Genomic DNA, 26,498 nt, shown 5'->3' on the forward strand with positions numbered 1-26,498 from the left:
ATACCGCTAAGATCCAAGCCATTCGGGACTGGTCGTCTCCTTCGACTCTCAAGGGAATTCAGTGCTTCCTCTGCTTTATTCCCTGTTTGTGCCCCCATCAAAGCCTTAACTCGTAAAGGTGCGAATCCTTTGAATTGGTCTTTCAGGCATCCAAAGCCTTCTCTGATTTGAAACAAGCTTTTACGTCTGCACCTATTCTTCGTCAACCTGATTTAAGTCGCCCCTTCCAAGTGGAGGTGGACGCCTCCTCCGAATCAGTAGGGGCAGTATTATCACAAGTCTAAGATGAGAAGAAAGTCCACCCATGTGGGTATTTTTCTCGGAGATTCCTACCCGATGAACGAAATTATGCTATCAGAGAACAAGAATTGCTTGCCATTAAATTAGCATTTGAAGAATGGAGATATCTTTTGGAGGGAGCTCAATCTCCCATCATAGTATACACAGACCATAAGAACCTTCTGTACCTTCAAACCGCTCAATGTCTCAATCCCTGGCAAGCAAGATGAGCTCTTTTCTTCACCCGATTCAATTTCAAACTCACCTATCGCCCAGGATCCAGAATAAGAAAGCGGATGATCTCTCTCTGTCCTTCTGTTCTTCTGAATCCGATGATCAAGTGAGAAAACAAGCCATTGTAAGTCTGACATCCTTTTTAGCAACTCAAATTTCTTCAGCTCCTATACCTCCACCTGGTAAGACCTTTGTTGCTCCAAGTCTCCAAAAACGACTACTCTCTTGGGCTAATTTTTCATCTTTTATGGGCCATCCCGGAGTTCTCAAGACCTTCAAATTAATTCAACAGTCCTACTGGTGGCCACAGCTTAGAACGGATGTTCAGGATTTCATTGCCACTTGTCCCAAGTGTGCCCAGCACAAGAAACCCAAGGGTTCTCCACCAGGTTTACTACATCCATTATCCATACCCATGCAACCCTGGACTCCTATTTCTATCGATTTCGTGACTGATTTACCTCCATCAAAAGGTTGAAATACCATCTGGGTGGAAGTGGATCGGTTCTCAAAAATGGCACACTTTATTCCTTTATCGGGACTACCTTCTGCTCCGTTTTTAACTAAATTGTTCATTTCCGAAATCTTTGGGTTGCATGGCCTCCATCAAGAGATTGTTTCAGACTGCGGAACGCGATACGTTACCAAGTTTTGGAAGTCGCTTTGTTCTTCACTCAACATCAAATAACATTTTTCCTCCTCAGATGGATGGGCAAACAGAAAGAGTAAATCAAGATTTTGAAACTTTTCTTTGTCTGTATATGTCTTCGTCACAAGATGATTGGCTAGACTTTCTTCTGCTCGCTGTGTTCGCCCATAATAACCTCTTTCATTTGTCTTCAGAAACCACACCATTCTACACTAACTTCGGTTTTCATCCTCGAGTTCCGGAATTCCAACCTCTTCCTGCCCAAGAGGTTCCAGCGGCAGATCTAGCACTCAAGCAATTACCTAAGATTTGGAGTCAAGTGCGCAAGTCTTTAAGTCCTCCGAACGATATAAATTTTTCGCAGATAAGAGACGGAAATCAGTTCCTAGCTACAAGGTGAGGGATTAAGTCTGGATATCTACACGTAATCTCAAGTTTAAAGTTTCTTCCAAGAAGTTTGCATCCAAGTTTATTGGCCTTTTTCCTATAGAAAAGGTTCTCAACCCTGTGGCATATAAAGTTAAACTGCCTCCCTCTTTCAAGATTCCTAATGCTTTTAACACATCCCTTCTTAAACCCTTGAACCTCAACAAGTTCTGTGCTGCTTTGCCTAAGCCTCCTAAAATTCGCATCTTGCAGGCTGAAGAATTTGAGGTTAAAGAGATTTTAGATTTCCGTTGTCGATATGGACGTGTTCAATATCTTCTTGACTGGAAGGGGTACGGCCCAGAGGAGAGGTCCTGGGTCTTCTCTGAGGATGTCCATGATCCAAGATTAATTCAAGATTTCTACTTCAAAAATCCTATTAAAGCTCAAAGTTGTTCGGATCCCACCCATAAAAGGGGGGGTACTGTCATGAAGCGGTCGCTTGCCGCTGCGGATCCCCGGGTCCATCCATTGCCGGTGCGGCTGCTTGAGGTGCTGTGCGCCCATGTGGGGGCACGGCGCAGTCATCGGCAGCAGTGGCGCAGCTTCTGGGGGCTGGGAGGGTGGAGACCTGGTGGCCTGCGACGATCCTGTGTGTCTGCGGTGTGGGGGCGGCCATGTAGGGGACCGGGTGTGCACCAATTGTTAGCAGTTGGGCAGTGTGGCAGATATAACATTTGCAGAGAGAGTTAGATTTGGGGGGGTTAATTTGTTTCTGTGCAGGGTAAATACTGGCTGTTTTATTTTTACACTGCAATTTAGATTTCAGTTTGAACACACCACACCCAAATATAATTCTCTCTGCACATGTTATATCTGCTTCCCTCTGCAGTGCACATGGTTTTGCCCAACTGCTAACAAGCTTGAAAGCTAAATCTAATGGGTTACATTGGAAATTAACAATCCATTAATTAACTTAATTTCTATTTTGTTTTGAGCTGCAGCAAGTTACAATAGACAGCCTGGGTGTCAGGATTCTGTAACTTTGTCTGTCCCCGGAGGGGGCACTAGTGGGTCAGTGTAGGAGTGATAGAGGAAACGGGGAGACTGACGAAAAGTTCCGCGCATGTGCGCTTGATATTTATTATCACACAGGGATAACGGATGACAAGAACAATGAATAATAACTTAATCCAATAAATGAATATTTCAAAAGTCACTAGTAACAAATGAGCAATGAAGATGAACTTGTAACTTGACATAAATGATAAGGCAATAATGAAATCAGATGCAGCAAACAAAACTTCGATATATAACAAACAGCAATCAAAGCACACAGTCTCTGTAGAAGCACACGTCTTTAAGCCAAGCAAGGCCCTAGCAGGAGACAGTTCTAAAGGCCCATACACACTTGAGGGCTGAAATGAATGACGTTGCTCATTTTATCGTCATCAACGACGTCGCTCATTATATCGTCAAGTGTGTATGCATCCGACGACCACCATTGCGCGGCCCGGCGGGACGTTAACGACCCTCGCTTATCTGTGGAGCATGTATGCTCAATTTCCAATATGGTTGTTACCGTCGTTGAATGTGTATGGTGTGAACGTCCAACAACCAACGACCAAGCCACTGTTCACCAGCCCTGTTCTCAGCTCATTATTTAAATAAACTGTTCAGCTTGGATGCTTCAACAAAGAATGGTCTTTGGTCGTTGGTAGTGTGTATGCTCATGTCGTTTGCTCAGCTGTTCAAGGGAAGTCGTTAATGACGTGTGCATCGTCAAGTGTGTATGGGCCTTAACACAGCAAGTTGTTAAGTGCTGAATGCAATGCACAATGCTAGATGCTGGTAATCAGGTGCACAGGCTGAGTAATGGAAGAACACCTGAAGAAAGTCTCTTACTGCAAGTTGTTGTGGCAAACTGTGGCTGGAGTTCATAGCAAACTGAAAACTGAAGAATGACAACAAGGAAACCAGTGGAAACAGGAACACAGGAACCAGGAGAACTTGTAACACCGAATGTGACTCGTAGGAAAGCTGGAATGGGTGCTGGTACCTGTAGTTCCACAGGAACACTGGAACAGGGAAACAACTTGGAGATGCCAGAAATAGGAGACTGCTGGAAACAAAGGATTGAAGACTGGAACCTGGAACTGGAACGGAACTGGAACTGCTGGAACCTGTAGTTCCACATGTCCAATACACAGGGGTAACTCTGCAGACAGAGGACTGCAAACAGGAGACACCTGTTCACGGAATGTGATGTGTTGTCCAAGGCGATGAGTCTGAGCCAGGAACTGGAGTTTATACCCCATGGTCTGTGATGATTGGATGTTGCATCTCTGTGAGAACACACCCTGCTGGATTAGGTGTTCAGATCAGCTGTGGGTTATCTGAAGCACTGTGTACTCCAGGCTGCAGTAGACTGAAAACTGGAACAGAACTGAACTGCTGAAACCTGTAGTTCCACAGTAGTGATGCGATGGAGAATGCAGATTCCTGACACTGGGCTTTTAGCAGGGGATCCTGCTGGTGTGGAAGGGGCATCTCACCATCAAATACTGTATATTAGAGCAGCTAACAATCCCTGAGAGGGTCCCTATATAAGGCCATCCCAGAACTGTTCGTGGAAGTAGTGTACGTGAATTCAAACTATTCAAAAAATGAGGAATACAGCCCAAGGACAGGTGTTTTATAGTGAGAACAGTGATTGTCAAGACATTTGGGCCTCCTGCTGGACTAATGTATGCATCTTGCTATTTCTGCTGCAGATCATTGTGCCCTGTTGGTAAATTGGTTGGTCTATTGAAGCAAGGTAAACCTATACTTCACTCTTATTATATTGGGGGTCATTCTGACCCGATCGCTCGCTGCAGTTTATCGCAGGCCGTCGTTACCTAACGATCGCCTCTGCCTGATTGACAGGCAGAGGCGGTCGGTGGGCGGGAGGGGGCGACACGGCGGCATTTGGCCGCCGTTATGGGGGCGCGGACCGGCCAATGCAGGCGTGGAAGGACCGTGTGAAGGGCGGGCCGCAGTGGCTGCGTGACGTCATACGCAGCCGCTGCGACCAGGGGCAGCGACGTTCAACTCCCGGCCAGCCGCAGGAGCTGCGGCTGTGCGATGCTTTTGTACTTGTGTGGGGGGGGGGGGGGGGTAGACAGACATGCGGGGCAGACTAGCCCTGTGCCGGGCGTCCCCCTGCATGTCTGGGAACATGATCGTAGCTGTGCTAAATTTAGCACAGCTACGATCAACTCGGAATGACCCCCCTTGGCAGAGGAAGGAAATCAGATCAAGAGAAAGTGACAGGGCAATACAGCTGCGAGGCTGTTAACCAACCAGCCCCGTTCTAGCCACATAACACCCATTCTCTACTCCCTTCACTGGCTTCCTGTAAGATGGCGAATCATCTTCAAGATTGGCTTACTGAGTTTCAAAGCACTACATGACCAGGGCCCAAGGTACCTGAAGCAGCTTCTGACCTCATACTGCCCCACTCGATTACTGCGATCTGTAGATGAAGGACTTCATCTGGGGGTCAAGCTTTTAGTCATGCGGCTCCGACTCTATGGAACACACTTCCCCACACAGTGCAAGAGGCCCCAACTATAGAATCCTTCAAAAGTAGACTCAAGACTTTCCTGTTTACTCAAGCATTTCCATAATGTTCCTTTTAGTATCTTCATGCTTCTGTATTTTATGAAAATGTACTTCATTATTTTCTGTACTATATTATGCTGTATATATCTGTTAAGCACCTTGAGTCCTATTGGAGAAAGAGCGCTATATAAATAAAATTATTATTAATATTTGTATAAAGTGTATTTATATTCTGGTGTATGGATTAATAATAAAAATACCATGGTTTTTGCTAAGTTAGATAATTGCTCTGTCCGAGTGATTGGTGAACCTCTAAAAAAAGGCATGTCTGGGTGGTCAGCCAAAGTGGAGTGGGAAAGATAAACTCAACATCTGCACATCCACCTCTTGACAGTCATTACCCCTAAATAAAACCTGCTAATGTTATAGGTGCTAGGAATCAAAGACAAACTACAAAAGTTCAGTTTTCAAATGTTTTTTATCATCAAAATTTCAATAGCAATCAGTGCCAGATTTTACAGCCCCCCCCCCCCCGTGCCAAAATCTGCCACCCCGATCAGTGTCAGTGAAGCCAGATGCAGTGTGTGACTGCATTGGTTTCACTGTGACTGGCAGTGACTTCCATTTGGAAGGCAGTCCCATTGGGAGGTGTCTCCTCCCTCCGGGACTGCTAGTTCAGGCTGCGATAAGCAAAGAGCTGTAGGAAGCCACTTCCTGCCTCGTCAGCCCGATCTGTAACGATTACTAGGGTTCTCTGTGTGTGCATACTTGAAATGAGGTCAGCTGAAGCCGGGTGAAAATTAAGTAAGGTTTATTATGGAAAAAGTAGCGAAAATATATACAAACAGAAACTGGGTCCTTGGTTTACATGGAACCGAACAGGATACTTCCAAATAAAAGTAATGACTGGTAATAGAAACAAGGAGGAAGGTTATGCTTGAATATTGATATAATCCAGGTTAAACACAGATGAGAAATAAACATGAAGATATCCGGGTTTAAATCAAGCAGGGGAAAAATAACATACCAAAAACGTAGTAATCAGGCAGGGGTGGAAACAGACTGCAAATAATAGTCCAGGAATGCAGATGCTGAACCGGCAGGGTTAGAAGACTTGAAGCAAGGCACATGAACCAGCAAACTGCAGGGAATGTCTCCAAGATGTAGATTAGGCAGAATCAGGACAGGAATACTGGAGAGAGCCCAGTCGCACTCCAGACGGAACCACAATGATCTGCACCTAGATGCTGGTGAGCTGGAGTTAAATAGCAGCACCAGGTGTTGGGCCCCAGGTGCTCACAATCAGGTAATTACCCTGCAGAGACAGTGTGCAACTGCCATTCGGACCTGAAGCAGCAAGTGAGACCCCTAGAGGCAGGAATGAGATAATGCAAGGCAAAACAAACACAGACATTCCTAACACTATCTGGCTTCCATGGGCTGCAGCTGACTCAGTCCATAGAACCCGGGGGTTTGCGTATACGCAGGAGGGGGTTCTTACCAATCAACATTAGGTACCACAGAAACCTAAAGTCTCAATGACATGGATATTATTGCATAGTACAATGGCATTATTTTGAATATATATGCATGAAATTAAATTTAGTAGATAACTACTGTATGTAATTCCCATACAAATATTGGCCCTCATTCCGAGTTGTTCGCTCGCAAGCTGCTTTTAGCAGCTTTGCACACGCTAAGCCGCCGCCTACTGGGAGTGAATCTTATCAAAATTGCGAACGAAAGATTAGCAAAATTGCGAATAGACACTTCTTAGCGGTTTCTGAATAGCGCCACACTTACTCGGCAACTGCGATCAGTTCAGTCAGTTTCGTTCCTGGTTTGACGTCACAAACACACCCAGCGTTCGGCCAGACACTCCTCTGTTTCTCCAGCCACTCCCGCGTTTTTCCCAGAAACGGTAGCGTTTTTTCGCACACACCCATAAAACGGCCAGTTTCTGCCCAGAAACACCCACTTCCTGTCAATCACATTACGATCACCAGAACGAAGAAAAAACCTTGTAATGCCGTGAGTAAAATACCTAACTGCATAGCAAATTTACTTGGCGCAGTCGCACTGCGGACATTGCGCATGCGCATTAGCGACTAATCGCTCTGTTGCGACAAAAAAATAACGAGCGAACAACTCGGAATGACCCCCATTGTGTGCCTAAATAATGGATCAGATGGTAGAAGAAGCATTGTTCAGGTAAAATAAGGCAATGGTCACTTAATAATTTGCAAGACCTTTGTAACACGGATGAATGTTTCTTAATTTTAAGAGTTAATACACATCGGGTGGTATTCAATTACCCGCGGTAAATTACCACTGGCGAATATGGGAGGTAACCTCAAGTTTTAATGGCGACTGCTATTTAATTGGACTCCCAAATTATCTCGATAGCCTTGTCAATGCCAGTTAACTTAATGTGTTAACAGGCATTAACATGGGTTTATGGGCATTAACTCACATAATCTGTGAAAGTTCACAGATGTGTGCTTTAACAGGGTCTCGGCAACCGTTACCCTCTGATAACTCCTCACTTTGGAACTAATTGGATAGACCGTGGGGATCAATTAGTCCATGGTAATTTAACACAGCTAATTGAATGAATACAGGTGTTTTTGGTTAACAACATTAGTTTGACACTAGTTACTTAACTATATGGTATTAACTTATAGCATACATCACACTAACTGCATCAACTGAACAACATATTTCTCATACCTTAGTGTCAGTGACACTTGTCTCCACACGTGCTACTCCTTGGGATTCTCTGAACAACTGGACCTTTGTCACCTGGCTGAACTCAAATAGGACTGTTGTGAGATTGGTCTTCAAGTCAATTACATGGCTGATTCCGTGGCGGGGACCAACAAGAAGGGTGGTTGCTGGAGTTTTCTCACCCTAAGGTAAACATGGACACATGCATAATCTTGACTTCTTTCTGTTTGTAGAGCAACTTATCATAACACTACAGATTTAGTGAGACCCATCCAGAAGTAATTTTTTTAAGGGATTAGTCCAAAGAAAATAATAACACAAAACCAGCAAAAACATTTTACTGGGCATTGGGGTTATTACTGTGGCTTGGGGCAGGTTCCTAAACTAGGATTTTTGTCACCCAGGTCAAGCAGTAAGCACCCCCCCAATTCAAATTACGTCACACAGCAGTGCAATCTTTTTCACATTATACCGCACAGTATTACCCCTTATTAACATTATATTACACAGAAGAGACCCTTACACATTATGCCAAATTTTAGTAGTTCCCTTTTACAAATTATGCTACACATTAGTAGTGCCTATATACACATTAGACACACATTAGTAGTGCCTATATACACATTAGACACACATTAGTAGTGCCTATATACACATTAGACACACATTAGTAGTGCCTATATACACATTAGATACACATTAGTAGTTCCCTTAAATATTGTGCTTAAACATTAATAGTGCTCTTAGAAACTCTGTCACCCATTAGTAGTACACTTTCACACTGTGCCACACTTTAGAAATGACCTTATGCCACACATTATCTACACCCTTATCTCATGCCTCTCAGTAAGGGGGGACAAAAAACTATGATGGCCCCCTCACACCATGCATTGTAGCCTCCAGGAAACAGGCTGTTACCTAGGAGCAGGAGATGGGACAACCAATATGGGAATCACTGGGGTACCTGAGTGTAGGAAGTTTCAGAGGGATCTAGTGACCACCGCAGGCAGTGGCAAATTTCCTATTAGGCACGTGAGACACGTGCCTAGGGGCGGCACTTGGATGCTTGTGTTGGTACTATCAGCCTAAAAAGTACCATTAACTTCAACACTTTTCAATTCTACTGTACCATATGCCATTTTGAATGGAGTGCTAGTGGGTAGACCACACATACTGCAACTGTAAGCTGTCCTACTTAGTAAATATGTATACATAACTAAAAATAAAAAAATATATAATTAGAGGCTTGTTTTTATCATAAAATATGTGGACATACAGCAGACAATCTTGTCCCTTACCACATAACTATAGGATGACATTTAAACACATATTTACTGTATATATAAATATGTTTACATATAAATATATTTACTTAATGTAATATTATTTTCTAAATTTATCAATAAAAAAAAAACTTAGGGCTTAGGGGTGCCGTGAAAAAAATTCTGATACTCTATGGCGCTGTGATTCAAAAAAGTTTGGGAACCACTGATCTATACTATTAATAAAATTGTTTGTATGTATGTTTGCGATATACTTGAGAATTATTGAAATGATTTTGATTGGGTTTTTACTGAAATGCTCCTTGAGATCCTCTGAGTATAATAGGCTATGAATAATACCGCTACAATGTTAAGAGATAATTAGCAAACAAAATCATCAATACATCAAATCTTCTCTGTTGTCATGCCACAGAGCAGGTAATGTGGGGAGGCAAAGGCACACATGGGAAATTGGGCACATAATAATGGGACACCCACTGTCATTTAGGAAAGTTCATACTTATAAATGATGACAATAATAAGACATGTAATGGGGGCAGGCAACTGACACAGACATGCTCATGTGGAGCTCCCAACCAGCAGCTCAATTATACCCACATTGTGCACACCTGCAAGCCCCCACAGACCCTGGTCCAACTCTATTTTTCTCCCCAATCCACTTGGCTTCTGGGACACTGGACCAGTGATGAGGACCTTACTAGCAGTGAGGTGCAGCACTGAGCTCCAGATCCCACGTCTGGAAGTTCCAGATCTGCTGCAGCTGCTGAGGCACTTACCCCTCTGCTGCTCCCGGCTCCTCCATTTTCTCCCCAACCCGCTTGGGTCTTGGAACACTAGAGCAGGCTGGCCCACACCTGATGTCTCTTGAATCTGCAGCTGCCTCCTCTCTTGCTGCAGGCTGGTGAGTACTTGCACAGGCTGGGATCATTCTATTAACGTGTGGTCTCCTGAACCTGCTTCCCTGCTACAAGTCACTCTTTTCCTCACCACAGTGACACCTCACTATACATAAATAAGAGGTGCTGCAGGGGGACGTGGTCTGGCAGACATATTGTAAGAACACATTTCTCTGGAGCTCGGAACTGCTGGCTTCTATTTACTTCAAGATCAGCCTTCACTGAGCCGAGGGAGACCTTTGTCTGGCTGCAACAGTCCCACTATACCCGGTCCTGTTTGGTGACCAGATCCGCAGAACCACAGCGTGCATTAGGCATCCTTACGTGTTGCAGCCTGTCTTCTCGATGGGAGCCACGGCCTTATTTTAGAGCAGTTCCCAACAGTTGTGTATGTTCAGGCCGAACGCAGAGAACACCATTGCCTGACCTCTCTATAGCCTTCCCTTCCTCTCACTGCCTGCCGAACAGTGAGCGTAGACCCACGCTGACTACCTGGAGGCCCGGCAGCTGGCTGGGTGAGTCTACTGAGGCATGGGGTGTAGGCGCCTGGACAGTGGGTAATGAATTTAAAGCGCTTCACTGCCCATTCTCTCCCAAGGGAATAAAACCAGCAGAGGTGGCTGATATCTCTATGGCCTAAGGACCCATGATTAATTACAGCTAGCTGTCTCTGACAGCCATAAGAAGATGCTTACAAATGCTCTGATACCTTGACAACAAGTTTGAATAACTACAATTACCATTCAGGGATCATCCTCTAACTGTTAATTAACTCATGTTCTGAATCAGTGCTAATGGAGAACAGCTATCCAGTCGTGTGAAAGTCCTTACCTATGTTGCCACAAACCAAATGATTGCTTGCTAACGCCAGGTTAATGGGAATCATCGTTCATTAGGTGCTCTGAAGTTCAATGTCCGCACATTAATCAGCTGCTGGTGGTAACTACTTATATTTTTTACTAATTGTCTCATTACACTATGGTCAGAAATAAGAGGTCGTCTCAAAAAGGTAAGATGTCTCTTCCAAAAGATTCCCTATCTCAAGCAGATATGCAGCTGTGCTTGCAACCAGCCCCCTCTAAACACATTCTTTCCTCCTCCCCATCAGCTTCTCCTGTATCTCTCCCCACAGAGGATCTTAGCTGTCCATCATCTAGAAGCAGCGGTGACTTAAAGGAAATTTTATCGTTCATGAAACCCTTCCTACTAAGCAGGATCATCAAGATATGATTAGGCGTTAACTTGCGATAGTCAAACACGAAAATTCACAAATGTCTGGTCATCTAACTGATTTAGAAGCAAGTCAAGAATCCACAGATGCCTTTCTGAGCTCCTTGAAAGATATTAGTCTTGCTCAATCAAATGAAATGTGATCACTACAATTGAGAATGACAGACATTGACAACAGGTACAGATGCAAAAACTTTCGTATTCAAGGTTTTCCAGAAGACGTCTCCCAATCTGGTCTGGTGGATGCTCTCATGAAAATATTTGATGAAATTCTGGGGAATGACACCATCACTTTTGACAGAGCTCACAGGGCGCTTAAACCAAGAGGGCTTTCCACAGATCAGCCGCGCAATGTTATCTGTTGTCTACATTATTATTCACAAAAGGAATATATAATGCGAAATGTATGCCAGGTTGAGGGTGTGGACTTTAATGGCACAGTAATACATATCTACCAAAATGTATCCTGCATATACTCCAACAATGGAAAGCCCTAAAGCCTTTTACAGATGAACTACAAAAGCACCAAGTGAAATATCATTGGTGCTTCCCCTTCAATCTTCAAGTCTCCTTATCTGGGAAGCTACACTTTTTGAACTCTCATACTGACCTTACTATGTTTTGCTCATTACTGGGCCTACCGAAGATAGAGATACCTGATTGGGAGCTGCCTCTTCCATAACTTTCTCTTCCTCAACAAGCTGCTAACAAGATACCCTGGCAGAAAGTCCAGAGCCCCAAGAAGAGGTCCAATGCTGCATCTGATCCCTCTGCTGCCGAGATTACCTGATGGACCTTTTGTAACAGTCTGAGACTTAATACGTTAACGAAATCCCGACAAGCCTACTAGTGGTGAGATATGTCCTATTTACTAATGTATTGTTTACTTATTGATGGACACTAATTTAACATGTAGCCGAATTGTTATACAATGTTGTCTTTTCTATTAATAAGTGTGACATTGCTTTGTTACCGCATTTTTTTATATTGCATACTAATGCTCTCTATAGCGCCTTTTGAGGTTGACTCCCTTGCCCCTCACCCGCCTCTGGTAGTCATACGTGTTGAGATTCTGGTACCTTCAGTTTCAAGTCTCTCCACAGTGTGTTTCATTTTTATGTTACTGTTTGTTTCTTATATGCTCTCTTTTCTCACTACTTCCTTTCATTCTTCTCTTTCCTGTTTCTTCTTTCTCTCTGGGCCACCCTTGGATGCTACATGGGAAGACTCCTTTTTTGGTCTCCATGACTGAGCTAGCTAAACTTAAAATATATTCTATTAATGCATGGGGACTTAATGTCCCAGAGAAAATATTTACATTATTTAGATCTTTATGGGTAGACAAAATTGACACTGTCATTTAAAATTAGTTTGCGCAGCCCATCCCTTACTAATCACCGCTTCCCCATTGTTTACTATAGTAATACCCCAGCAAGTAAATCCAAAGGTGTAGCAATACTATTTTCCAAAAACCTACGAGTCATTGACGTCTCTGTTCTGTCGAAGTTGAAAATATTTCAGTACACACATCACATACAAACTACACACAGATGGCCTCCGTGCATGTACTTGTTCTGCCGTGCGTGCACATATTCACAATTTGCGTATGGTGCTCCCGCAGTCCTGCGTATTAGCGCGTGATATGAGTAATTACGGTAGTGTTGGAAAAGCCATAAAAACACATTACATATTTAATCCATATAGTGCACAATGGTGGTCATTCCGAGTTGTTCGCTCGTTATTTTTTTGTCGCAACGGAGCGATTAGTCGCTAATGCGCATGCGCAATGTCCGCAGTGCGACTGCGCCAAGTAAATTTGCTATGCAGTTAGGTATTTTACTCACTGCATTACGAGGTTTTTTCTTCGTTCTGGTGATCGTAATGTGATTGACAGGAAGTGGGTGTTTCTGGGCGGAAACAGGCCGTTTTATGGGTGTGTGCGAAAAAACGCTACCGTTTCTGGGAAAAATGCGGGAGTGGCTGGAGAGACGGAGGAGTGTCTGGGCGAACACTGGGTGTGTTTGTGACGTCAAACCAGGAACGACAAGCACTGAACTGATCGCAGATGCCGAGTAAGTCTCGAGCTACTCAGAAACTGCACAGAGAAGTCTTTTCGCAATGTTGCGAATCTTTCGTTCGCAATTTTAAGAAGCTAAGATTCACTCCCAGTAGGCGGCGGCTTAGCGTGTGCAAAGCTGCTAAAAGCAGCTTGCGAGTGAACAACTCGGAATAAGGGCCAATGTACACATAGTCTCCCTGCACCACACCAGCGAGTTCCCTTTGTTTAAATGGTATAAGAACAAAGGGATTTACCTTTACAGAATAGGAGGGCACAGAACTAGGTTATAAGGTGGTGTTTGGTATCCAGCTGTAGGGTATTTTAATAGCAATATTCTGGTGTTGGTTTGTAGAAGATCGCAAGCTCCTGCGAATAGTTATGCGCAGGAGTAGAATATAAATATTAACTGTATTTACTGTGCTCTTGATATGCGGTGGAAACCCAGAGGAGAACATCTGCAAGTGCACCTGGAACAGACATCGCCCACCTATTCAAACTGACTTATGACCTCTCCTGTACTGTAAACAACCATCCCAGTGTCCAATGGACAAAGAGATTACAGTTCCCATTGTGTTAGGTTTTGGACAAATGTATAAAAAGCCAGCTGCAGGCAAGGTCACTCTCTCAATCTCTGAAGGTCATCTACCTTGATGATGGAGGACCGGACCGGGAAGCGCAGGCGAAACCAAACGTATGTACCATTGACTGTAGCCTCTCTTTCTGTTATTGTAAATTGTATTTTTGGTGTAATCCCCTTTTATCAATTATATGTTGGCGGGTCGGATCCCAACTTCCTAAATACAATTGGTGTCATGTCTCTTTCTCTGCTAGATTTGTAAGTGTATTATAGACACACGTGAAGCTGCATAGTGCTCACGGCATGTCGTTGTGTGTGTATGCACCATGTGTACTTTGTGCGCCCGTCACGGCATTAGTACACAAAGTGCGTACACGGTATGGGACTTTGTACACAAACTGAGTAATAAGTACATAGGCTAAGGATTGTATATAGCGGCCGCAGCGGCTCCATAATAACGTATATTAAGTGTGGTTTTAAGTATTGCTTTTAGTCCTGTAAGTAAATCAGCATTTACAATTGGCGGCTCAATCCGGTTTTTCACACACTCAAAGACATGCAGGTCATAGCAGACTTTAATCTATCAGCAAAGGGTGGAAAGATATCTACGTTAAACCTTTTTCTGGTTGCTGGATGTTTTAAAACCCTATTTGTGTGCTGTTAAATTACGTCTGCTCTGTCTGGTCTGCAGAGGTGCTGATAGAACCCGTAGGTAAACAGGAAAAAAGCTATTTAAAAATCTGTGTAATTTTTGTTGGCGCCAAAAGCGAAAAACAAAGCGTACCAATATTTTGCATACTCCCCCACATAGTGTTTCCATAGTTTATTAGTCATTTGTAAACCTGTGTGAAATCGGATACATTTGTTTGCTATATAGTTACATTTGAAATAAATGTATTTAAGGGAGTAATTATAAAAAAAACACAAAATGCAGTTCTGGCTCAGTCATAAAGGGTTATACAGAACAAGTGTGGGTTGTGTTTGTGGGCGATTATAGTTTGTGCTCACATTTATAGAGATTGTGTGATTTGTTTTATTGCGGACGTGCGTTTGTACACGTGGTCCGGACAAAGTACAGGAGAGCGCTCATGGCGTAAAAGGCACGCTGGTCGCGTGTTTACGCAAGGTTGCGTAGGAATACGGGCGCTAAGTACAAATGACACACTATTTGTTCAATTAAAGGCGGGATAGTATACATTTGATACAATAGCACATAACTATCCGATTTCAAAAGCAGGTTACTCTAAATTTAGTTTAAAAGCTGTAAGCACCTCCGGAGTAAAGCTGCTGACCTAAGGGAGTAAAAATTTTCTGTACAGAAAAACCAGGTGCATTTGAGTGAGTGAAAGTGAAGTGAGAGGATTTGAACCCCGGAAATTCGGGTCCCATGGGTACACCAAGTAAGAGGAGGCTTGGCGGCGTAAGGCAGCTGACTTACGTTAATAAAGGTAATACGCAAATCGTGAGGTGATTTGTAGAGGAGCGTGATATAGGATTGTGCATTGTGCAGAAGTATAGAAATTGTGAATTGAAGTTTAAAGGTTTTGTATTGCGCTCCGGCTGAGGTTTCGTAGCTTGTGATTCGATTCCAGCGGTCAAAAGGCAAATAGGTAACAAGTACCTATACGCTGTGCGATTGGACCGCATGTTTGTGGGTGCGATACATAGCGTAACTTGATACCCCTTTACGAGCTTTTGCGTAAAATCGCGGTATCATTAGCGCTGTGTAGAGCATACACAAGCGTGATTTGTGTAAGTCAAAAAGGGAAGTTTTCGCTGGTCTCTCTCAGGAAAATATTTTATGTTTGATATTCACTGGAAAAGGTAAGCTATTCCTAAAACGTCCAGTGAATCCAGTTAGGGCCTCACTGGGTACGCGGTGGTCACTGTTGGAGTGAGTCATGATACGTCAGCGGAGGAGCGAGTGAAAGCGTTAGGTGTCTTTCACCATCTACTGTGTTGTGCATTTGGGGAATGCGTTTATAGGCAAAAAGTCAGCGATGGGATCCAATTGCACAAGCAGTGGGCGTTTGGTAGCTAGGGTTCAGGAAGAAGAGTTGGGAACGAGAAGGTCAGAATTGCGGCCCAGAGGGTCAGCAAGGTTTATTATGTATGAGAAATATGGCTCACACATGAAGGCTTTTTGCAATGAGTGGTTATGTATGACTGTGGAAGATAGGGCCCCATTCCCAAAGATGGGTAGCTTTGAATAAGAGGTGTTACAGAACATAAGGATTAAAGTATGTCTGATTAAATCCAGTAAACAAAGGGTCAGACATACAAATCGTTTAAACCTGTGGCAGCATGAGGGGGAGGTGCAGAAGGAATTGGCTTGCACAGCAAGTTCCAAATCTAGCGGGAACGCGATTGCGAGTGCACCACCACCACCATATATTGATGGGGAGAAATTGGCTACAAGCAATGGTGCATCAGTTAAAGATAGGAAAGTTATAGATAAATATGTTAACCCTAACCCTTGCCAATTGTATCAAATCTTAAATTTTCTCCAGGATTGTGAGCAGGAAGATGAGTCCAGCACAATATCAGCACTCTCTCTAGCAGCCACCATACAGGACACCCAGGTGGGCACGGCCAACCACCAAGAGTTGTAGCAAGGCCCCCTAGCGGAGGGATAAGTGAGGTTGTGTCCACAGGTAAGTACGGCACCTTACACCCCGCATTATAGAGTCAAGCCAGAATGATGTAGTTGAATTAAATCCTGTCAGGGTGATTGCAGTTCCCAACGGGAGAACTGACACTCAGGGAGTAACTCCCATCGGGAACATTGCCATGCATTGTCCCTGGTCCCAAGCAGAGTTAAGGTCAATTATGTCAGAATTCCCCGATCCCAGAAAAGATCTAGTCGGATCATTAAAGCGTTAGGTAACACCCACAAGCCTACAAATAAAGATTGGCGAACAGTGCTACGAGTGTGTTTACCCTCAAATATTGACATCACGAAATTCATAACGGATTGTAAGTTAGACGCAGAGGTACCTCTCACTGATGAATACAATCAGGAGAATGTACTGCAAATCAACCTGCAATTAGGGGTGTATTTCCCTACTGTTGTTAAATGGAATAAAATCTTCTCCATAATACAAAAAGAAGGTGAAATGGCATCAGAATATTTCCATTGAGCACTGCAGGAAATAGCTAGATACACTGGGATCGAGGATATTAAGGATAATGCACATCACAGGGAGGTAGTTGTCTCAGTATTAATGGACGGGTTAAAGGAGGCACTGACGACAAGGGTGCAAACCTCTCTACCTAACTGGAGGGGTATTTCAGTGGCTGCATTGAGAGAGTCCGCTGTCGAGCACGATCGGAACATCAGTAAGCACAGGGAGTCACAAGGGGATAAGCTGATGACGGTGAGTATACAGGCTCTTACAGGAAAGTCCCATCAGCTAAAACCCCAGACCCCTGATGGTAAGTCACAGTCAATAGTATGCTTCTATTGTAATCAGGAAGGACATTTTGCAAGGGACTGTAGGAATGAAGGGACACATAACGTATACAGACCCCCTAGACCTGAATACGATCCATACTACAAATCACATAATTGGGATCAGGGACCATATAGAAGAGATTATGAGCCACATAGAGGGGAAACAAGGAGGTACACCCCAAGGAGGGACTGGCAGGCCTCTGAAAAATCACAGCTACCCCCCTCACATATTGTAGCTGCCAATGCGCTGCGGGAATGTCCCACTACACAATGGGGGTTGGGCCACACCTGTAGTCTGCAGCCAGTGAAGTTGATTGCTAGCCTTGGTAGTGAAACTGAGGTCATGGTTGATGTAGCTGGTGTACCATTACCTTTCCTTGTAGATACAAGGGCGGCCAGATCAGTGTTTAATTCCACATCAGGTGTAAAAACCATGGGTAAAACGATTTCAGCAATGGGAGTAACAGGAATGGTGCAACAATAACCTTTGAGTAGACCTACAGAGATTACGATAGGGTCCTTGCAAACCAAACATTCTTTCCTGTTGGCTGCATCGGCTCCGAATAATCTACTCTTCTACTCTACTACTTATTGTGTAAAATGCGGTGTGCCATATACTGTACTCCTGAGGGTGTCTTCTTGGATATACATGAGAACCACGCTCTAGAAGTGCAAGATATACTAGACACCCCTCAAAGGCTAATGTCACATTCTACTGTTATAGACACGTGTCCATCAAAGGTAGAGGAAATGATCTTAAAAATACCGGGTTCGCTTTGGACCAAAGATGGACAGGACACTGGATTGATGGCGAATGTAGCTCCAGTAGCAGTACAAGTAAAAGATAGTATGATAGCTCCAAAAATCCTTCAATATCCTCTGAAGCCAGAGGTAGAATTAGGAGTGTACCCCAACATAGAGCGGCTGCTACATCAGGGCATCCTAGTCAGGACGTCCAGCACTGCCAATGGTCCCATCTTCCCTGTGAAAAAGAGTGGGGGGAGGGGTTACAGGCTAGTGCAGGATCTAAGGGGGATAAACAAAATAGTCCAATCCAGCTGTTATCCTCATGCAAATTCCCTCTACTGCAAAATTCTTCATTGTCATTGACCTCTGTTCTGCTTTATTTTCTATCCCTCTTCACCCTGACAGCCAATACCTCTTTGCTTTTACATACAGGGGAGTACAGTACACCTGGACTCGTCTCCCCCAAGGTTTCACTGAAAGCCCGAGTATTTTCTCCCAGGCCTTGCATGACTGTTTACAATCCTTTCAACCTGAGATTGGATCAATGCTAATACAGTATGTTGATGACTTGTTGTTGTGTTCTGACTCACTCGAATCATCCTCGAAAGATACGAAACAGCTTCTGTTTCATCTTTCCAGACAGGACACAAGGTTTCAAAGGATAAGTTGCAGTTGTGCCGGACCAGGGTCAAATACTTTGGACACTGCTTGACACAAGGACTTAGACACCTCACCGCTGATAGAATACAGGCGATTCGCGACATGACTCTGCCACAAACTCAGCAACAGATCCGCACTTTCCTTGGAATGTGTGGGCACTGTTCTAACTGGATTCCAGGGTTCTCTATACTGGCTTTACCTTTGCAAGAAATGGTCTCTTCGAAACAAACCGGAATGGATCTCTCACACAGATGAGTCTGAACTGTCGTTTGAGAGACTCAAACAGTGTCTATCACAAGCACCTGCATTGGGTATGCCAGATTATGAGAAGCCCTTCTAATTGTATGGTACTGAAAGTGCTGGGTGCGTGGCAGGAGTCTTAACACAGAGACATGGTGATGCCAGCAGACCGGTAGCCTACTACAGTGCACAGTTGGACACTGTAGCATGGTCTCTCCCCACTTGCTTGGGAAGTGTTGCAGCGATAGCTTTACTGGTGAGTAAAAGTGAGGACGTAGTGTTAGGACACGACATGACCATCCATACACCTCATGCAGTATCAGCCTTGCTGAACTCCGCCCAAACCAGACATGTCTCATCTGCTCAGTTTACAAAGTGGGGATTATCACTGATGGCCCCTGTAAACATCACCATTAAGAGATGCAGCTCACTAAATCCTGCAACCTTCTTGCTAAGTGTGCCTGGACAGGCACAAAGGGTGGAGGATGAGAATGATGGTGAAGGAGGATTTAGCGCAGATACTGATACGCATGATTGTATGGAATACCTGTACCAAACTTTCAATGCGAGACCTAACATCAGTGAGAACCCACTGGAAGGAGTAGACTTTACCTTCTACACTGACGGTAGTTGCCACAGACAGATGGAATCGGGAGATTTGTGCACCGGACATGCCGTTGTAGATGACGAAGGTATCATAGAATGAGAACCCCTTGGCCCACCACACTCAGCACAAGTAGCTGAGCTGGTAGCTCTGACCCGAGCATGCGAGTTGGCCAAGGGTAAGTCAGCCAATATATACACAGACTCTAGGTACGCCTTTAGAGTGGTGCATGATTTTGGGGCCCTGTGGCGCCTCAGAAATGTCATGGCGGCAGCTGGCACACCTGTAGCGCATGTGTCCCACAATAAAAAAGGCTTCTGACAGTGATACAAGAACCAGACAGAGTGGCTGTTATCAAGTGTAAAGCACACACTTACAATCAAGACCCAATCTCACTTGGTAACAGCCGGGCAGACGAAGCTGCTAAATCAGCAGCAAGCACCCCTATACAGACGAACATCACATCACTGATGACATTTAACACGGTCAACACACAACAGCTAATTGAAATGCTAAATTTGTGTTCCTTACAGGAAAAGGCAGTCTGGAAGTTGAAGGGGTATGGTCAGGAGTCCCCAGGACTTTGGACAGGTAGACACAGTAAGCCAGTGGCCCCCAGAGCATATCTTCCAAGTCTAGCAGAGGCGGCACACGGTCTGACTCATCTGGGCAAAGAGGGTATGTGCAAGCTGGTAAGAGCCCACTGGTGTGTGCCAGGATTCTCTTCTCATGCAGGTAAGAGAGCAATGACATGTTTTATCTGCTTGAGGAAGAATATTGGTAAGACAATACCAACAGAGCCATTCCATATCCCTCCTACAGACGGACCTTTTCAGGTAATACAAATCAACTTCATACAGTTACCACCCTGTAGGAATTTTAAATATGTGTTAGTATGTATCGATGTGTTTTCCAACTGGGTAGAAGCGTTCCCTGCTGCCACAAATACTGCTATGTTCACTGCAAAGAAAATTGTGCAGGAGTTTGTGTGTAGATATGGTATCCCTAGAGTGATAGAAAGTGATAGGGGTACCCATTTTACTGGTAAAGTCATTCAGGTCATGTGCAAACTGATGGGAATTAATAGCAAGCTACATACTCCGTACCGACCACTGGCGAGTGCGAAGGTAGAGAGAGTGAACAGCACTATTAAGAACAAGCTGAGCAAAGTGATGACTGAAACTGGATTGCTGTGGCCAGAAGCTTTGCCACTAGTGTTGTACAGCATCAGAACCACTCCCAGGTCACCGCTTAACTTATCACCCTTTGAAATTCTTTTTGGTCGACAACCTCATGTAATGATAGACCTCCAGGATGATTTGAAATGCAATAATGAAATAACTGAAATATTTGGTTAGGATGATACAGCAGCTGAGAAATCAACAAAGAAATCTAAAGCTGGTGATTCCTGACCTACCGAACAGTAATTGTTATGACATTGAGCCTGGGGATTATGTGATGATACAAAATTTTCTATGCTCAGGTTGCCTCATTGACAGGTGGGAAGGACCATACCAAGTCTTGTTAACCAGCACTACAGCATTAAAGGTCGCCGAAAGAGAGACTTGGGTCCACTCGTCCCACTGCAAGAAGGTTGCTGACCCGGAGAAAACTCGTGACAAAGAGCAAGGTGAAGAGAACCTCATATCACTAGAGAGTCTATTTCGGGAAAGCTGAGAGGCAGGACTGTTGAACGGCACCTGAGCGCAGAGAGCAACAAGATCAAGGACGGTTATCGCACCATTTTCTTTTTCCACCTCCCCACTGCATTTTCCTTTCTTTTCTCCTCCTTATTTTTCTTCTTTCCCTTAACGAAATAGATCTATCACAAGAGATTGCGTTTCAGGTTCTGCTAGTAATATTGTTTTTGATCAGGACAATTTGTTTTGGTGAGGGTCCCAGAGAGGTCGAGCAAGTATCTGGAATGGGTTCTGATGGCGAGTACGAATTTGTAGGATCTCAGGAGCAGCACATCACTCGAGTAAAGGCTGGTATCAGTAAGCACTCTGGTAGTCATGGAGCTCAGAGGCAATGTTAAGGGTTATTGTCTGATGAATTATGTATTTGTAGGAATTGTGAGAACATAGTCGAAGACGGGTGCATCCAGAGATGTCAGTCCAACATTAATATCGACATGGACCGACATCCGTTGAGTGATTACCACTCACTAGTGGGTAAGGTCTTAAATCAGACAGAATGCTGGGTGTGCTCACAGGTACCTCAAGGACAGAGTAAGTCAGAATTAACAATGGATGAGGTACTCGAATTACGGGGTGGGAGACCGGTGGACAAGAAATTCAATATTTCTAGGCCCCCTAGCTTGACGCTCCACCAGTACAATGTAGATAGGTCCCTGTTGTGTTTTAATATTTCCAATTTCCAAAAACCAGGAAATTGGGAAGTGACGTGGAATAACCAGACAATGACTTTTTCACACAGAGCTGATAGAATTCCTATCGACTCTGAACTTGTACACAAGATAGCCAACAGTGGGAGGTATTTTCGGTATAGGTATACACGTGGAAGAAGGACCATGTGGGTTGGAAAAGTATCGTTAGGGTATTGTGCTCATATCATCCAGTCCGATACTTGTACTGAACAAATGAGAGAACTAGGGATTGGTTTATTTACCTGGAAAGTTTGCAATATGGTGATGTTACATTTTGTCCCCTATGTTCTCTCAGATGATGCTTATTTCATATGTGGGAGGAAAGCGTACAAGTGGCTTACTCCGAGCTCTGAGGGATTGTGTTACATTGGAAGGATACTATCAGAGGTCATGACCATAACCCACGACAAAATGAAAGACATTCACCGCAGTGCTCAGACTCTTTATACTCATACCCACTACGAACACATCATCAAGAGACACCTCATAGATAGGGCAAAGCACGCAGCCTCTGATTTGATCTATGAATCCACCGGGATTCAGTTCCTTCTCTCATTAGATATCACCCGTTCTGCCAGAGGAACTATAAATTATAGGTACATCCATGCGCTAGTGAACTTGATAGACAATATCACCGAGATGTATGATGACACCTTTAGGTATACGGGAAAGGAGTTACAAGCCTACAAGAAAAAACTGATCCAGCACAGGATGGTCCTTAATTACGTCACAGCCGGTGGGTACTGTGTTACCCTGGCAACTCAGTATGGTGTGAAGTGCTGTACGTATATTACGAACAGCACTGATGACCCCACGGAGATCATCAATCAGAAGATGGACGAGATCTTAGAGTGGAAGCGGGAGTTCAGGAGGAAGCACAATCTTACCTTAGCGACTGTGGGTAATGAACTGACTGGCTGGGTCTCATGGTTGAACCCACGCAAATGGTTCTCAGGGTTATGAGAGTGGGCACAAAATGTTATTATGAGTGTGGGGAAGTTTCTCTTTTGTATCCTGGGAGTCATCATAATTATTGGTCTGATATTTAGGTGTGTTCGAATTCTGATGCAGCGCAAGCGCAGCACAAATTTGATGAGTCTAAGGAGCGAGGGTGCTGTTACAGCAGCAGATTTGATTTATGATCCATCCATAGAGACAGCATTATGATAAGGATTGCAAATAAATTTCATGGCCTGTTTCTTTCACCCTTTTCCTCTGTTTCCCCCCTTACCCAGATATATCCAACCGGAAAAGACGTCAACCCTACCCAAAATGTTTATGTGAATGTATTTTTATATATGTGTCTTATCTTCATCTCTGCAACATCCAGTTAATGGCACACATAGTCGACAGGTGATATCCACATATACTAGCACTCACATATGTTCCCCCTCCGTGTATCATCAACTAAATGTGCACCCAATTTGTTGGAATAAGAAGCCGAAAAGAGCTCAGTTGTGTTTGTTGGCCCATTTACAGACTTTTAATACAGGATAAGAAGGATTTAATGTATACTTCGCAATACTTCAAAGCTTATTTAGAACATATACGGTACGATGATACATGCCCCTCAGACATTGATTCATACATACATGCTTTTTACTATTCCACTAGGTTACACATTTCCCCACCTACCGCTCTCCCCCGATCATCCAAACTTGTATATATTGTGTAGATAATATTTTCTGCTCAGTAGTAAAGTGTGGCAGTTATTGATGGCTGCCACAGGGTGAACTGCCGAAGTCGAAAATATTTCAGTACACACATCACATACAAACTACACACAGATGGCCTTCATGCACATACTTGTTCTGCTGTGCGTGCGCATATTCGCAATTTGTGTATGGTCGCTCCCGTGGTCCTGCGTATTAGCGCGTAATATGAGTAATTACGGTAGTGTTTGTAGTCGCATGGAAAAGCCATAAAAACACATTACATATTTAATCCAAATAGTGCACAATGTACACATAGTCTCCCTGCACCACACTAGCGAGTTCCCATTGTGTAAATGGTATAAGAATAAAGGGATTCACCTTTACAGAATAGGAGGGAACAGAACTAGGTTATAAGGTGGTGTTTGGTATCCAGCTGTAAGGTATTTTAAGAGCAATATTCCGGTGTTGGTTTGCAGGAGATCGCACGCTCCTGCGAATAGTTATGAGTAGAAGCAGAATATAAATATTAACTGTATTTACTGTGCTCTTGATATACGGCGGGAACCCAGTGGAGAACATCTGCAAGTGCACCTGGAACAGACATCGCCCACCTATTCAAACTGACCTATGACTTCTCCTGTACTGTAAATGACCATCCCAGTGTCCAATGGACAAAGAGATTACAGTTCCCATTGTGTTAGGTTTTGGACTAATGTATAAAAAGCCAGCTGCAGGCTGTCACACGTCGCAGGCAGCGGCGGCCGCGCTTGTCCCTGCGTGTGACTTGGATTACCCGGCGCCTCCCTCCCCCGGCGGTCTCCGGGTTCCGGCGTCGGGTCGGTGTATCTCCTCGGCGGCTTCCCGGAGCGAGGGCGCCGCCATCATGAGTGTGGTCATGGAGGCGGAGCAGGACTGACATCACCTGCCTGCTCCGCCAATCAGGCAAGGGTGGGGGATTCAAAGTCAGATGCCGGGCAGAGATCCGGCGCCTGAGTATCATCGATTCTGCCGTCAGAAGCTGTGATCTCCAGAGCTCCCACGTTCCTGCGGTCCCCGTGTCTGCATCTCCATGCCTTCAAGCATCTCCGTGACTCCAAGCACTTCCATGCCTCCAAGCACTTCCGTGCCTCCAAGCACCTCCGTGCCTTCAAGCACCTCCGTGCCTCCAAGCACCTCCGTGCCTCCAAGCCCCTCCGTGTCTCCAAGCACCTCCGTGCCTCCAAGCACTTCCGTGCCTCCAAGCACCTCCATGCCTCCAAACACCTCCGTGCTTCCAAGCACTCACGCGTTCCCACGTATCTTCGTGCCTCAATACCTGTACCTCCAGCACTTTAGTGCCTCCAGCACCTCAGTGCCTCAGCATCGCTGTGCCTCCGGCACCTCTGTGCCTCAATACTTGTACCTCCAGCACCTCAGTGCCTCCAGCACCTCAGTGCCTCAGCACTCAGCATCGCTGTGCCTCCGGCACCTCCGCGCCTCAATACCTGTGCCTCCAGCACCTCAGTGCCTCAGCACTCAGCATCGCTGTGCCACCGGTACCTCCGTGCCTCAATACCTGTGCCTCCAGCACCTCAGTGCCTCCAGTACCTCTGTTCCTCAGCATTGAGCATCTTTACAAGTCTTGTCTTTCAGGAGACCTTCAAGTATTCCTCCGTGCTTCCTGCCTGCCGTCTTAATCCTGCATGAGGAAGACCTACATCCGGCCATCTCTACTGCGACCAAGTAGCGGTTCCTCTTCCCGGTCACCGGAAGAAGCCCCGAGTCCACAACACTCCCAAACCAGGTCAGTGATAGTATACTCAGGCCCCATGGTCCCAGGGAATCGGAACACGGACTCAAGTGCCATCCAGAACCTGGCTTCCCGAGTACAAAGTCAGGAAGCGGCACAAGGTCAGTGATGCAGTACCTCCAGCAGTTGTCCGGGCGTCTGGATCAGATTCAGGCGTCTCTAGCCTCTGTAATTCCGGCACCAGTTCCAGTAGTTGCACCAGCTGCCGTTTCCAGCAATGTCCAACCATCGGCCGGTACCACTCCGCGCATTCAGCTGCCTACTCCGTCCCGCTATAATGGGAATCCTAAAAAATTTTGTGGTTTCTTAAACCAATGCGAGGTATATTTCGAGCTACTTGCACACAACTTTCCTACAGACCGGTCCAAGGTAGCATATATTATTTCTCTGCTTGAAGGGTCTGCCTTGGATTGCGTGTCTCCATTATGGGAACGATCTGATTCCGTGGTTTCCAACTACACCAACTTCATCACGTCCTTTCGAAGAATCTTCGACGAATCCGGCAGGATGACCACTGCTTCTTCCGACTTGCTCCGTGTTCGTCAGGGCTCCCGTTCCGTGGGTCAGTACGTGGTTCATTTCCAGACCATTGCCTCTGAATTACGCTAGAATAATGATGCCCTGAGAGCTGCCTTCTGGAACGGTCTCTCCGACCGGCTGAAAGATGAGCTGGTTACAAGGGATCTGCCGGATCCATTAGAAGAGTTGATTTCCCTTTGCTTCAAGGTGGATCTTCGGATGCAGGAGCGTGGAAGAGAACGTAGCCGTTCAGATTGTTCCAGGTTCCGGAATCCTACTCCTAGACCGGTGGCTATGCCTAGCTCGGACGAGCCCATGCAAATTAACCGATCCCGACTGTCTCCGGAAGAACGACAGCGTTGTCGTGAGGGTAAACTTTGCCTATACTGTGGAGCCGCAGATCACTTTCTTAAGTTTTGTAAATCCCGTCCGGGAAACGGGCAGGACTAGCTTGTTCCGGAGGAGTCAAGCTGGGGGTTACGACAAAATCTTCTCCAATTTTGGACTGTTTGCTTCCTGTAACTCTAGTCACCGA

At 44.9% G+C, this 26,498-nt stretch overlaps 1 protein-coding gene across 7 annotated transcripts in view; it reads right to left on the reverse strand.

Moving 5' to 3' along the window:
- Positions 1-26,498, reverse strand: part of FRMPD3 (FERM and PDZ domain containing 3) — a 1,010,703-nt gene that overhangs the window by 226,564 nt on the left and 757,641 nt on the right. For all 7 annotated transcript variants that reach the window (XM_063936980.1, XM_063936981.1, XM_063936979.1 and 4 more), the window contains one exon: positions 7,865-8,044. In XM_063936980.1, the coding sequence (XP_063793050.1) occupies positions 7,865-8,044 (180 nt within the window). The remainder of the gene's footprint in view (positions 1-7,864; positions 8,045-26,498) is intronic.

The sequence above is a fragment of the Pseudophryne corroboree genome, chromosome 8, assembly GCF_028390025.1.
Source record: "Pseudophryne corroboree isolate aPseCor3 chromosome 8, aPseCor3.hap2, whole genome shotgun sequence".
NCBI lineage: Eukaryota > Metazoa > Chordata > Amphibia > Anura > Myobatrachidae > Pseudophryne > Pseudophryne corroboree.